At 46.1% G+C, this 14202-nt stretch overlaps 1 protein-coding gene across 5 annotated transcripts in view; it reads right to left on the bottom strand.

Annotated features, from left to right (window-relative positions):
- YAP1 (Yes1 associated transcriptional regulator) overlaps nucleotides 1-13430 on the bottom strand; it is a 134285-nt gene extending 120855 nt beyond the window's left edge. For 3 of the 5 annotated variants that reach the window (XM_063951516.1, XM_063951517.1, XM_063951519.1), the window contains exon 1: nucleotides 12909-13430. In XM_063951516.1, the coding sequence (XP_063807586.1) occupies nucleotides 12909-13139 (231 nt within the window). In that variant the 5' untranslated portion in view covers nucleotides 13140-13430. The remainder of the gene's footprint in view (nucleotides 1-12908) is intronic. The other 2 variants (XM_063951514.1, XM_063951515.1) reach the window with 1 other exon arrangement.
- Nucleotides 13431-14202: the final 772 nt, after the last annotated feature.

The raw sequence follows: 14202 nt of genomic DNA, 5'->3' as shown, positions 1-14202 counted from the left end.
GGGGGGGGGGGCGGCGGGAGGCAAATGTTTTCACTGTCCCTGTACTGCAATACTACTACATAGTAATATATTAGTCATTATTAAACAGAATTCACATATTGCTCTCAAAGTTGCCCAATTCTCTCTCCTTTTATGCAATTTGTCAAACTGAGGAACAAAAACTACGCCCCCGCCCCCCCAACAAAGAAATTGAATGACTGCATGATATACGAAGTGATATTTTATGAGAAACACCAATGATCAATTATTGCTTCAAGTAGAGAGTTTATCACATTAATCATAAGGAGAACATTTAATGCATGTCAAAATATTTATGTTTTCAATTAAAGATAGCTGGGACATCATATCTGTACTTTTAAGACTCTTGTACAACCAAATTCCTCTAACATATCCCTGCTTGTATTGCAACACATTGTTTGGAGATGACATCTATTCGCAATGGTGTGTTCACTGCTTAAATATAAGCCCCATTTTGGTTTGGCATCAAAATTTTAAAAAAACTAAATAAATAAAAACAGCTTTTTAAACCAACATTGGATCCAATGTGGAGATTCCATATCCTCGTAGATCATTTCATGAAGGCATTTTATACAAAGTAAACGATTCAGGAGATATTCACTGCCCACTGACATATTTGTGCGAGGGTCAGTCCTTCACCATGAGTCACCTACCAATAAAGACGCTGCTCTGTTCACAGCTATAGCTCGTCTACTACTAGATATCTGTATATATTGGTTACTCTCAGATAGGGTGACCAATCCCGGGTATCAGGATTGAAAAATGGTCAATCCCAGGATTCCTGGGATTGGTTTGTTTCCTGTGTGGCCGCCAACCCCCCTGCCCCGCCACGCACACAAAACTCACCATCAGTGGTGCAAGTAGAATTTTTTTTCTTAGTGGTACGAATACTTAAAAGTGGGCGTGGTCATGTGTCATGAGTGGACATGGTCACACAAAACTAGGGGAGTGGCTACTTAACAATAGGGGCATGGCTACATTATACGAAACACCATAATGCCCATTACACATTATGCCACACACCATAACGCCCGTTACACATTATGCCAGACACCGTACCAATTACACATTATGCTACACACTGTAATGCCCATTACACATTATGCCAGACACCGTAACACCAATTACACATTATGCCACACACCGTAATGCCTTACATATTATACCACACACTGTAATGCCAATTACATATTATGCCACTGACACCATTTTATGTCCCACACACAAAAATGCCCCTTATAAATTATGCCCCAGTTGTGGGCTGGTGGTACTAAGTACAACCTCCATATTTCTTAATGGTACTCCGTACCACCCTACTTTCAGCACTGCTCACCATACCACATGGGTGGGAGGGGGGATCAATTCCTCCGGGTGCGGTGGGTGATGGGCGGCTGGCTGCGCACACTTCCTCCGAGTTCGGCAGCAGGTGACTGGCGGCTGGCTGTGCAGCGTGACCTCTGACTTCACGTCACGCAGTGCGAGCCGGGCAGCGTCTGAGCCTCCTGATGACGCTTAACACTGCCAGACACTGAAAAAAACAAGGAGCATTCTCATCCCGAAATCCTCCCGGATTGGCAGCTCCAATTTCGGGATTGAATCCTGGCCAATTTTAGGCCTAAATCTCGGGATCCCGCTGATCCCGGGATCAGCCACCCTACTCCCAGAGTGCTCATATAATAGCATTTCCAGAGAACAAGCAGAGACCGTAGAACTGAATTCTGATGAGTTTCTGAATATAATCTGAAAGTTATATAATAATAATAATAATAATAATAATAAAATGTTTGCTCTCCTCCATCTCTGCATAGATGATATTAGGTGGGGCTTAATTTGCAAAAGAAAGGCCAGACATTAACAAAATAAAGTGCATCATTTAAAAGATAATTGCTCCTCCTAATTACAGGTCTGTTAAATTTCTGTCATGACAGATTTTAATTTGTCATCGACTGTGTCACTAGCAGCTCCTAACCAATCAGCTAATACTCAGCACACAAAGTAGCTGCTTCAGTGCAAGGGGCCATTCAATTTTAACGAGTGCAGATCATTGGTTCGACCAGTATATGGCTCGACAAGCAACTTGATGACAGGGTAAAAAGGTAGACACTTGAAAAGGATGACAGGTACAAAGGGTTGACACAGCCAAAAGGGCAACATTGAAATGGTTGCCAAAAAATGTCAACAGAAGTTTTTTTTTGGTGGGGGTTTTTTTGGGTGTCATTTTAAACGTTAAACCATATGTAAACCCAATTAGTGTACCGCTTTGCTTGCCATGCTTCGGGCCTCTCTCCACTACCGCTGCGACTGGCACAGGTTACTATTTCCAATCATACTCCTCGTGGATGGTAAGCTTCAAATGGGCACTGAAAACCCACCTATTCATCAAAGCGTACGCTTCCGATGCATAACCTAGTCCTGAGGCTGCTCCTCCATCCCCCTGCCTCATGCCTTGACCATCTCTGCTTTGCTTACATCCTGCCATCAGGCTACCGCCCGCTTGCACCTTATGTCATCTGTCTGTCACCAGATGTCACCCCACTAGATTGTTAGCTCCTCAGAGCAGGGCCCTCTTCCCTCTTGTTGTCAAAGCCCTCTTCTCCTCACATTTCACTCACAGCTCTCTACTATTCAGCGTCCATCTTATCCGCATTTTCTCCTGCTGGTAAAGGCTCATCTCCGTCTATGGCCGCCAGCCCTAGTAGTACGCAGATTACTCACTCGCTACTTACAGCTAAGCTTTATTGTGTATGGAGAATTGTGGTGCTCTTTGTTACCTGTACTCTATTTTTGTTATTTATATACTGTAATGTTACGTTCTGTCTCCCTGTACCGTTCTATTGTACGCCCTTTGTACGGCGCAGTGAAACACTTGTGGCGTCTTATAAATAAAATGGAATAATAATAATAATGGTAAAGGATGAAAAAGATGGAGGGAAAAAACAAGAAAAAAAAAACTTGTGTTGACCATGTGGGTCGACATTGGAACCTGTCTACCTAATGCACGCTGACCGAATACTGGTCCACCTTTAATCCAGATACCAATTTTAATTTAACTATTTTATTTCCATTACAAAATTGTGAGACTATTGGGAATATTCTGAGATACAGAATTATTTTCCTCTGCACAGCAGATTATCTCAACCCTTCTTTTGTTCACTAACACAACTTTCAAACATGTCAAGAAGGGGACGCTTCATTAACTTCTATCACTTTGCTCAGTGTAGAAACAAATCAGATAAAAAAAATAAGAATTTACTCACCGGTAATTCTATTTCTCGTAGTCCGTAGTGGATGCTGGGAACTCCGTAAGGACCATGGGGAATAGCGGGCTCCGAAGGAGGCTGGGCACTCTAGAAAGATCTTAGACTACCTGGTGTGCACTGGCTCCTCCCACTATGACCCTCCTCCAAGCCTCAGTTAGGTACTGTGCCCGGACGAGCGTACACAATAAAGAAGGATTTTGAATCCCGGGTAAGACTCATACCAGCCACACCAATCACACCGTACAACTCGTGATATGAAACACAGTTAACAGTATGAAACAATAGAGCCTCTCAACAGATGGCTCAACAATAACCCGATTTAGTTAACCATAACTATGTACAAGTATTGCAGATAAACCGCACTTGGGATGGGCGCCCAGCATCCACTACGGACTACGAGAAATAGAATTACCGGTGAGTAAATTCTTATTTTCTCTAACGTCCTAGTGGATGCTGGGAACTCCGTAAGGACCATGGGGATTATACCAAAGCTCCCAAACGGGCGGGAGAGTGCGGATGACTCTGCAGCACTGAATGAGAGAACTCCAGGTCCTCCTCAGCCAGGGTATCAAATTTGTAGAATTTTTGCAAACGTGTTTGCCCCTGACCAAGTAGCTGCTCGGCAAAGTTGTAAAGCAGAGACCTCTCGGGCAGCCGCCCAAGATGAGCCCACCTTCCTTGTGGAATGGGCATTGACAGATTTTGGCTGTGGCAGGCCTGCCACAGTATGTGCAAGCTGAATTGTACTACAAATCCAACGAGCAATAGTCTGCTTAGAAGCAGGAGCACCCAGCTTGTTAGGTGCATATAGGATAAACAGCGAGTCAGATTTTCTGACTCTAGCCGTTCTGGAAACATATATTTTCAGTGCCCTGACAACGTCTAGCAACTTGGAGTCCTCCAAGTCCCTAGTAGCCTAGGCACCACAATAGGCTGGTTCAGGTGAAACGCTGACACCACCTTTGGGAGAAACTGGGGACGAGTCCTCAATTCTGCCCTATCCATATGGAAAATCAAATAAGGGCTTTTACAAGACAAAGCCGCCAACTTTGATACTCGCCTGGCAGAAGCCAAGGCCAATAACATAACCACCTTCCACGTGAGATATTTCAGATCCACGGTTTTTAGTGGTTCAAACCAATGTGATTTTAAGAAACTCAACACCACGTTGAGATCCCAAGGTGCCACAGGAGGCACAAACGGGGGCTGACTCTGCAGCACTCCTTTTATAAATGTCTGAACTTCAGGTACTGAAGCTAGTTCTTTTTGAAAGAAAATCGACAGAGCCGAGATCTGTACCTTAATGGAACCCAATTTAAGGCCCATAGTCACTCCTGCTTGCAGGAAATGCAGAAATCGACCTAGTTGAAATTCCTCTGTTGGGGCCCTTTCGGCCTCACACCATGCAACATATTTTCGCCATATGCGGTGATAATGAGTTGCTGTAACCTCTTTCCTGGCTTTAGTAAGCGTAGGAATGACTTCCTCCGGAATGCCCTTTTCCTTCAGGATCCGGCGTTCAACCGCCATGCCGACAAACGCAGCTGCGGTAAGTCTTGGAACAGACAGGGCCCCTGCTGCCGCAGGTCCTGTCTGAGTGGCAGAGGCCATGGGTCCTCTGATATAAATTCTTGAAGTTCTGGGTACCAAGCTCTTCTTGGCCATCCACGAGTATCGTTCTTACTCCTCGCCTTCTTATTATTCTCAGTACCTTTGGTATGAGAGGCAGAGGGGAGAACACATAAACCGACTGGTACACCCACGGTGTTACCAGAGCGTCCATAGCTATCGCCTGAGGGTCCCTTGACCCGGTGCAATATCTTTTATAGCTTTTTGTTGAGGCGGGACGCCGTCATGTCCACCTGTGGCCTTTCCCAATGGTGTACAATCCTATTGGAAGACTTCTGGAGGAAGTCCCCATTCTCCCGGGTGGAGGTCGTGTCTGTTGAGAAGATCTGCTTCCCAGTTGTCCACTCCGGGAATGAACACTGCTGACAGTGCTAACACATGATTTTCCGCCTATCGGAGAATCCTTGTGGCTTCTGCCATCGCCATCCTGCTTCTTGTGCCGCCCTGTTGGTTTACATGGGCGACTGCCGTGATGTTGTCTGATTGGATCAGTACCGGCTGGTTTTGAAGCAGAGGCCTTGCCGGCCTCAGGGCATTGTAAATGGCCCTCAGGTCCAGAATATTTATGTGTAGGGAAATAACCTGACTTGACCAAAGTCCCTGGAAATTTCTTCCCTGTGTGACTGCCTCCCAGCCTCAAAGGCTGGAATCCATGGTCACTAGGACCTAGTCCTGTATGCCGAACCTGCGGCCCTCTTGAAGATGGGCACTCTGCAGCCACCACAGTAGAGATACCCTGGTCCTTGGAGACAGGGTTATCAGCCTATGCATCGGAAGATGCGATCCGGACCACTTGTCCAACAGGTCCCTCTGAAAAGTTCTTGTATGGAACCTGCCTAATGGGATTGCTTCGTAGGAAGCTACCATTTTTCCCAGGACTCGCGTGCAATGATGCACCGCTACCTATTTTTGGCTTCAGGAGGTCTCTGACTAGAGATGACAACTCCTTGGCTTTCTCCTCCGGGAGAAACACTATTTCTGGTTTATGTCCAGAACCATCCCCAGGAACAGTAGACATGTCATAGGAACCAGCTGTGACTTTGGACTGTTTAGAATCCAACCATGCTGTTGTAGCACTTTCCAAAATAGTGCTACCCCGACTACCAACTGCTCCTTGGACTTCGCCCTTATAACGAGATTGTCCAAGTACGGGATAATTACAACTCCCTTTTTTTTGAAGGAGTATCAACATTTCGGCCATTACCTTGATAAAACACCCTCGGTGCCATGTACAGTCCAAACGGCAGTGTCTGGACTTGGTAATGGTAATCCTGTACCACAAATCTGAGGTACTCCTGGCGAGGATGGTAAATGGGGACATGCAGGTAAGCATCCTTGATGTCCCAGGATACCATGTAATCCCCCTCGTCCAGGCTTGGAATAACCGCCCTGAGCGATTCCATCTTGAACTTGAATTTTTGTGTTCAAGGATTTTAAATATAAAATGGGTCACACCGAACCATTCGGTTTCGGTACCCCAACCCGTGTGGAATAGTAACCCCGTCCTTGTTGAAGTAGGGGCACCTTGAGTATTACCTGCTGGGAATACCGCTTATTAATTGCCTCTAGCACAGCCTCCCTGCCAGAGGGAGTTGTCAGCAAGGCATATTTTAGGAAACGGCTGGGGGGAGACATCTCGAATTCCAGCTTGTACCCCTGAAATACTACTTGAAAGAAACAGGGATCCACCTGTGAGCGAGCCCACTAATTGCTGAAATTTTTGAGACGGCCCCCCACCGTACCTGGCTACACCTGTGGAGCACCCGCGTCATGGTGTGGCCTCACAGGAGGCGGGGGAAGAATCTTGATTCTGGTAACAGGCTGACTGGTGCAGCTTTTTTCCCTCTACCCTTGTCTCTGTACAGAAAGGAAGCGCCATTTGACCCGATTGCTTTTCTGAAGCCGAAAGGACTGTACCTTTGTCTGTGAGGAAACCTGAGGTAAAATTATTTCTTCCCAGCAGTTGCTGTGGATACGAGGTCCCAGAGACCATCCCCAAATAATTCCTCACCCTTATAAGGCTCTCTATGCGCTTTTTAAGTCAGCATCACCTGTCCAGTGACAGGTCTCTAATACCCTCCTGACAGAATGGACATTACATTTATTTTGGATGCCAGCCGGCAAAATATCCCTCTGTGCATCCCCCATATATAAGACGACGTCTTTAATATGTTTTTATGTTTGCCAACTAGTATCCCTGTTTGACAGGGTCACCGACCACGCTGCAGCAGCACTATCTGCAGGTCTCAGTCTAGTACCTGAGTGTGTAAATACAGACTTCAGGATAGCCTCCTGTTTTTTATCAACAGGTACCTATTAAAGTGGCCGTATCCTAAGACGGCAGTGCCACCTTTTTTGACAAACGTGTGAGCGCCTTATCCACCCTAGGGGATATCTCCCAGCGTAACTTATCCACCTGGCGGGAAAGGGTACGCCATCAGTAACTTTTTATAAATTACCAGTTTCTTAACGGGGGAACCCACGCTTTCACACACTTCATTTATTCATCTGATGGGGGAACAAAACACTGCCTGTTTTTTCTCCCCAAACCTAAAACCCATTTTTAGAGGTGCTTGGGTTAAAGTCAGAAATGTATAACACATTTTTTATTGCCGGGATCACTTCACGGATGTTCCTAGTGGATTGTGTATATGTCTCCACCTTGTCGACACTGGAGTCAGACTCCGTGTCGACATCTGTGTCTGCCATCTGAGAGAGCGGGCGTTTTTGAGCCCCTGATGGCCTTTGAGATGCCTGGGCAGGCGCGGGCTGCGAAGCCGGCTGTCCCACAGCTGTTACGTCATCCACCCTTTTATGTAAGGAGTTGACACTGTCGGTTAATACCTTTCACCTATCCATCCACTCTGGTGTCGGCCCCACAGGGGGCGACATCACATATATCGGCCTCTGTTCTGTCACCATATAAGCCTCCTCATTCAACATGTCGACACAGCCGTACCGACACACCGCAGACACACAGGGAATGCTCTAAACGAGGACAGGACCCACAAAAGCCCTTTGGGGGGACAGAGTAAGAGTATGCCAGCACACACCAGAGCGCTATATATATACAGGGACTAACTGAGTTATGTCCCTAATAGCTTTTATATAATATACTGTATACAGTGCCAATTTTAATGCCCCCCCTCTCTTTTCCCTCTTACTGTGCAGGGAAGAGCCAGGGAGCTTCCCTCCAGCCGAGCTGTGAGGGAAAAAATGGCGCCAGTGTGCTGAGGAGATAGGCTCCGCCCCTTTTTCGCGGCCTATTCTCCCGTTTTTTATGGAATTCTGGCAGGGGTATTTACCTCATATATAGCCCCTGGGGCCATATATTGAGGTATTTTAGCCAGCCAAGGTGTTTTTATTGCTGCCTCAGGGCGCCCCCCCCAGCGCCCTGCACCCTCAGTGACCGGAGTGTGAAGTGTGTGAGAGGAGCAATGGCGCACAGCTGCAGTGCTGTACGCTACCTTGGTGAAGACAGAGTCTTCATGCCGCCGATTTTCCGGACCATCTTCTTGCTTCTGGCTCTGTAAGGGGGACGGCGGCGCGGCTCCGGGACCGAACATCAAGGCTGGGCCTGCGGTCGATCCCTCTGGAGCTAATGGTGTCCAGTAGCCTAAGAAGCCCAATCCGGCTGCAAGCAGGCGAGTTCGCTTCTTCTCCCCTTAGTCCCTCGCTGCAGTGAGCCTGTTGCCAGCAGGTCTCACTGAAAATAACAAATTCTAAGACTATAACTTTCTAAGAGCTCAGGAGAGCCCCTAGTGTGCATCCAACCTCGGCCGGGCACGAAATCTAACTGAGGCTTGGAGGAGGGTCATAGTGGGAGGAGCCAGTGCACACCAGGTAGTCTAAGATCTTTCTAGAGTGCCCAGCCTCCTTCGGAGCCCGCTATTCCCCATGGTCCTTACGGAGTTCCCAGCATCCACTAGGACGTTAGAGAAAATGACTTGCGGTCTCCTATGTAACAGAAATGCACTATAAAGTTTGGTAGGCTTTGTTTTTAACATAACTGCCAGAGTGATCTAAAAATGCCCATCTGTCTTGTCTGCCATAGAACTCATCATTTCAAATAATTACAATTACAAAACGGCACAGTGGTTACCGTCATAGATTCGGTCTGACCCAGAGTCACCTGCCCATTGTATATTCCTCTGTGTTCATATTGGTATTAAATGGGGTGTGGATCATTAGATCGACAGTGTCTAGGTCGACAATGTTTAGGTCGACCAATATAGGTCGACAGTCACAAGGTCGACAGGGTTTCTAGGTCAACAGGTCGACATGAGGTTGTTGTTTTTTTGTTGTTTTCTTCGCAGAGTGACCGGGAACCCCAATTAGTGCATCGCGTCCCCTCGCATGGCTCGCTTCACTCGACATACTTCGGGCAGATTACCGTTCCAATCGTAGTCCACATGGATCGTTAAGTATGAAAAAGTTCAAAAAGAGAATTTAAAAAAAAAAACTCATGTTGACCTTTTGACCTTCCAACCTAGTGACTGTCGACCTATAGTAGTCTACCTAGACAGTGTCGATCTTTAGACTGGATCCCTTTAAATGTTGGTGCAATTTAATGGCACATAACAGTTCCCATGAGATACTGCCCCCAGTGGTCAAATCATAATGCAAAACCCCAGGAACTTCTGTGTGTGAGGACAAATAAGACGTCACAGTAATATACCATATCAAAGATGCAGAGAACCAAATGACGAAATACAAAACACAGGCACTTCATACACTCAAGAATTGTAAGAAACTATGCTGAATGCTACACAAAATACTTATTAGGCAAAGTATATAACAAGCGTACATATCATGCAAGGGAGTGCAAATGTGGCTGAGGTGGGACAAGACAGGAGGAGAGAGCAGCTTACAATCAAATTGGGGAGCGGTAAGGATGAAAAGGAGGGGGTGAGATGAGGCTGGTAATGACAGCAATTCAACATACCAGATGACTTATAGAATTTAAATTATTACAGGTTGAGTATCCCATATCCAAAAATACGGAATATTCCGAAATACGGACTTTTTTGAGTGAGAGTGAGATAGTGAAACCTTTGTTTTCTGATGGCTCAATGTACACAAACTTTGTTTAATACTCAAAGTTATTAAAAATATTGTATTAAATGACCTTCAGACTGTGTGCATAAGGTGTATATGAAACAAATGAATTGTGTGAATGTACACACACTTTGTTTAATGCACAAAGTTATAAAAACATATTGGCTAAAATTACCTCCAGGCTGTGTGTATAAGGTGTATATGTGACATAAATGTATTCTGTGCTTAGACTTAGGTCCCATCACCATGATATCTCATTATGGTATGCAATTATTCCAAAATACGGAAAAATCCCATATCCAAAATTCCTCTGGTCCCAAGCATTTTGGATAAGGGATACTCAACCTGTATTATAGTAAGTACTGTATTAGGTTAATGCAACTTTTTACATTCATTTCCCTTAGGTTAACACAGACACTGTGTCATCTTCCTTGGCTTAATAAAAGCATTAGAACATTTTAGGTTGCAAAATATCAATTAAAACGCTGAGATTTCACATGAACTATTTTATTAATTAACTTTATATTGCACAAAATAACTAACAGCTTATAATTACCCCTGTGTGATTCACGTATGTTGGAGAAAACCATTATACACAGGGGAGAGAGAGAGGTTGGCTAGTTACAAAAGTATAAAAGAAGTGTCTGAACTTCAACAACATAAAACTACAGGCCCGCTGAAAAAAAAACAAAAAACAAAAAAAACCTCAGCAATTTCAGCCCCAACTAGTTAGAGGAAAGTTCCGTGGTGGGTGTAAAAAAAAAAAAAAATCAAAGCAACTTTGGGAAGTAATTGAAAACAATCGTCTAAAGTACACTGATGGCCATTTAAAAGCTGTGAATGGATATGGAAATTTCCACTCGCAGATTAAAAATTGTATTTAGCCATGAGAAAAAGTATTAACAAATGCTGGGTGCAGTGACAAATCACAGATTTGCCTTTTGTAGCACAGAGCTTGGGTGGCCATAACAGATGAAGGGTTCTGTGTTGATGGTCTAGTTGGGGGAAGGGGATGTTTCCTTCTCCTTCTCCTTCTCCTCCTCCTCCATCCACAAACTCTAGACAGCAGTGAACAGTTCTACGTGCACATAGGAGGGTGGTCTCAGTATAACACCATATAAACTGTGTCACCAGGCCGCCACTGCAGACCCTCTATAATACAGGATTTATTTATTTTTACGTTAAAAAAAGATCAATCAATTTAAAGTTTCCTTTTAATCCATCAATGACGACAATTCCGACTAAGCAGTTCCCTAGCCCTGGAAACATTCCTATACTTCCATGTGCTTTTAAATGGTGAGCCCCTCCCCCCTTCCCCCCCTGAGGCCAACATTGGGAAAACCAGCCGCCAGCAATGATCCTTTGCAAAACAATTGCAAGATTTTCTTCTTTTTTTTTTCTTTTTTTTTTATTGCTGGCTGGTAACCCCCCTTTTACCCCTAATATAGTAAACTTATTTAGCCGATTATAGAGTGAAACAAACAGCATAGCCTCATATTCTAATAAACTTTGTCAACTTTTTACCAAGAACTTATAGAACAAACTTTCCTAATAAAAAGTTGCAAATATGGGTTTTGCAAAAAAATAAATAAAAGTTATGCGGAGTGTCAAATAAATCACCTGATTGGTTGCTTGTATTTATTTATTTTTGTGCTAAGTGAACATCTACAAAGAAAACAGTAACTAAAATAGTTACATAAATCCCATCCAAGGTCTCTGCGCATTATCCCTCACCCTCCTAGCCCTGCACTCCTTGCAGAGTAAGCAACATGGGAACCTGCAATGTACTTGGGTTGAATCCCCCCCTGAAGTTTAGCATGTAAAATGTAGCTCGGAGCACTTTGCATTTGTTTGTAGAGTGCGGATAGTCAGGAACTGGAGCTTCCCAGGTCAGGAAACATCAGCCGGGTGTGCACACATGCAACAGAGCTGTTGGGAAAACACTGATTTTCTATAGCCAGAGGTGAAATGTACAGAGCCACCAATTGCAGCTTTCCCCCACTATGGCTTGCAGCACTCTCCCTCCAGCAGAGCCTGCTCTCTTGATCCCAGCTGATCCTCCTGCCCTATCCAGTGTGTGGGTATGCAACAACTCCACAAGAGGAATAGAAAACACAACTACTATATAGTAACTAATAAGTAAGCTATTATACACACACACAGAAAAGAATAAGAGGCCATTGCATGGGTCTGTCCGCTGGAGAAGAAAAAGCTGCAGGACTGGCTGGCACCCCAGGGGTTAAGTCTCCCTGACAGATCAGAGGCAGCTAAGGAACAGCCATATAAAGCTATTAATAAATGACTTCCAGAGCACCATTACTACACAGGGCCCACAGTATAAACCAGTGCACTCTCTCCCCCCACCACCCTGCCTATGTGGGAGTTTACAGGACTCTACATGCAAACTTCTCCACCCCCACCACACTGCCCTCAGCTAGAAGTGGGAGAAGCTGCACTGGCCCTGGAGAAATGGATGGATTGCAGGTTGCTGTTACTACACACATGCAGAGCAGGAGTTTAATAGAAGAATACAAATGCTCACAACTGAATGTTACTGAGACACAAATGGCTGTATATTGTTATTAGGGGGCTGCATACTGCACTACTACTATATACAGTATATACATCCTGGACAACACACACACACACATATATATATATATATATATATATATATATATATATATATATTTACAGTATAATTCCTGCATAGGAATGTATCCATATAGTCCTGCACAGGAATGTATCAGGTTACAGTGCTGGACGTGATACAATGTATCCATGCAGAGACCCCACATTACAGTGACACCCCCCAGCCCACCTGGACCCCCAGGCCCGGGGCTATATAGTGATTAACCCCGCACCTGCCGGGATGGGGCAATAACCCATTGTATATGGAGCTTCCCCTCCCGGGTCCCCCCAGACTCCCCCTCAGCCCCGTACCTGCCGGGAGTGGGACTTGGGTTCCGGCTGCTTGAAGAAGGAGTCGGGCAGCTTCCTCATCCGCATGGGTAGGGTCTGGGGTAGGTTGGCGGTTTTGGGGTTCATCACCGCATTGAAGAGCGCTTCCAGGTCCGTCTCCGAGTCCCCCCGAACATGCACGATCTGATGTCCGGCCGGGGGCGGCTGCGGGGCCGGGGCGGGGGGCTGCTGCTGCTGGGGCCCGGAGTCCATGATGAGGGTATGGGGGTAATGAGTGGGGGAAGGGGGGGGGGGGAGAAAGGGGGTAACACACTCCCGGGGTTCGGGTCACACTGCGGGGCTGCCGCTCATGTCACCGGGCGTCCCGCGTCCCTAATGCCCTGCCAGGGTCTCGGCCACAGGGTGACAGTCCGCTTGGGGCCCCCCGAGGATCCGCGCCGGCGCAGGGCCCCGCTCTCAGTCCGCCTCAGCTCCCGCTCTGCAAACTCGCAGCAACAAGAAGGAAACTTTCCCCGCATCCCGCTGGGAGGAGCGCAGAACTTTTTCCCCTGGGCACGTGACCAGCCACACGGGCCACGCCCACTACATGGGCCGGGTCTGCGAACTGGGGGCGGGGTCTTCCGGGAAAGCACGCCCCCATCCAGCACCTTTTCTTTTCTTTTTTTTTTTCCTTTTTAAAGATCCCGAGATTGATGATGTGAATGTGATGAGGGGAGGGGGAGAGGTGCACAGAGAGCAGCGGCTCTGCCCGGCCTCCTATCCCACCCTCACATCACAGTGTGCTGCTGTGTGTGTTCCTGTGATGGGACATGGCTCAGGCCATGCTGGGACTTGCAGTCCCTCCCACACACAGCATACTACCTGAGCTGGCTGTGCAGGGATTGCCTCCTATGTATTTCCTCTTACTGAGGTCAGTGACGGCTGAGATTACTGCTGGAGCTCTGACACATACATGTTCCCTATTGCCACATGCATGACATAACTTCTCAGATCTGGTTATTATTACAGGATCTCGTCTGAAGATCGACAGTGTTTAGGTCGACCACTATAGGTCGACAGTTACTAGGTCGACAGGGTTTCTAGGTCAACATGTTCTAGGTCGACAGGTCAAAAGGTCGACAGGTGTCAGCCTTCAGATCAGGGGTGTTCGGAAATGATGTGTAATCTGCTGCTCTGAAAAGTTAGGAGAGGTTTGGTGAGATTACCAAAAAAAAGTACTGGGAAAAAAAGTATAAAACAAATGTGAAATTTCCCCTACCCCTTTTTTATTGATTTTTCTTGCTCCCTCTATGCTAGAATTAATTGATTTCTCTAA

This window comes from Pseudophryne corroboree, chromosome 2 (assembly GCF_028390025.1).
Source record: "Pseudophryne corroboree isolate aPseCor3 chromosome 2, aPseCor3.hap2, whole genome shotgun sequence".
Classification (NCBI taxonomy): Eukaryota; Metazoa; Chordata; class Amphibia; order Anura; family Myobatrachidae; genus Pseudophryne; species Pseudophryne corroboree.
The sequence above is the reverse complement of the archived record's forward strand: the minus strand, read 5'-3'. Positions and strand labels throughout refer to the sequence as shown.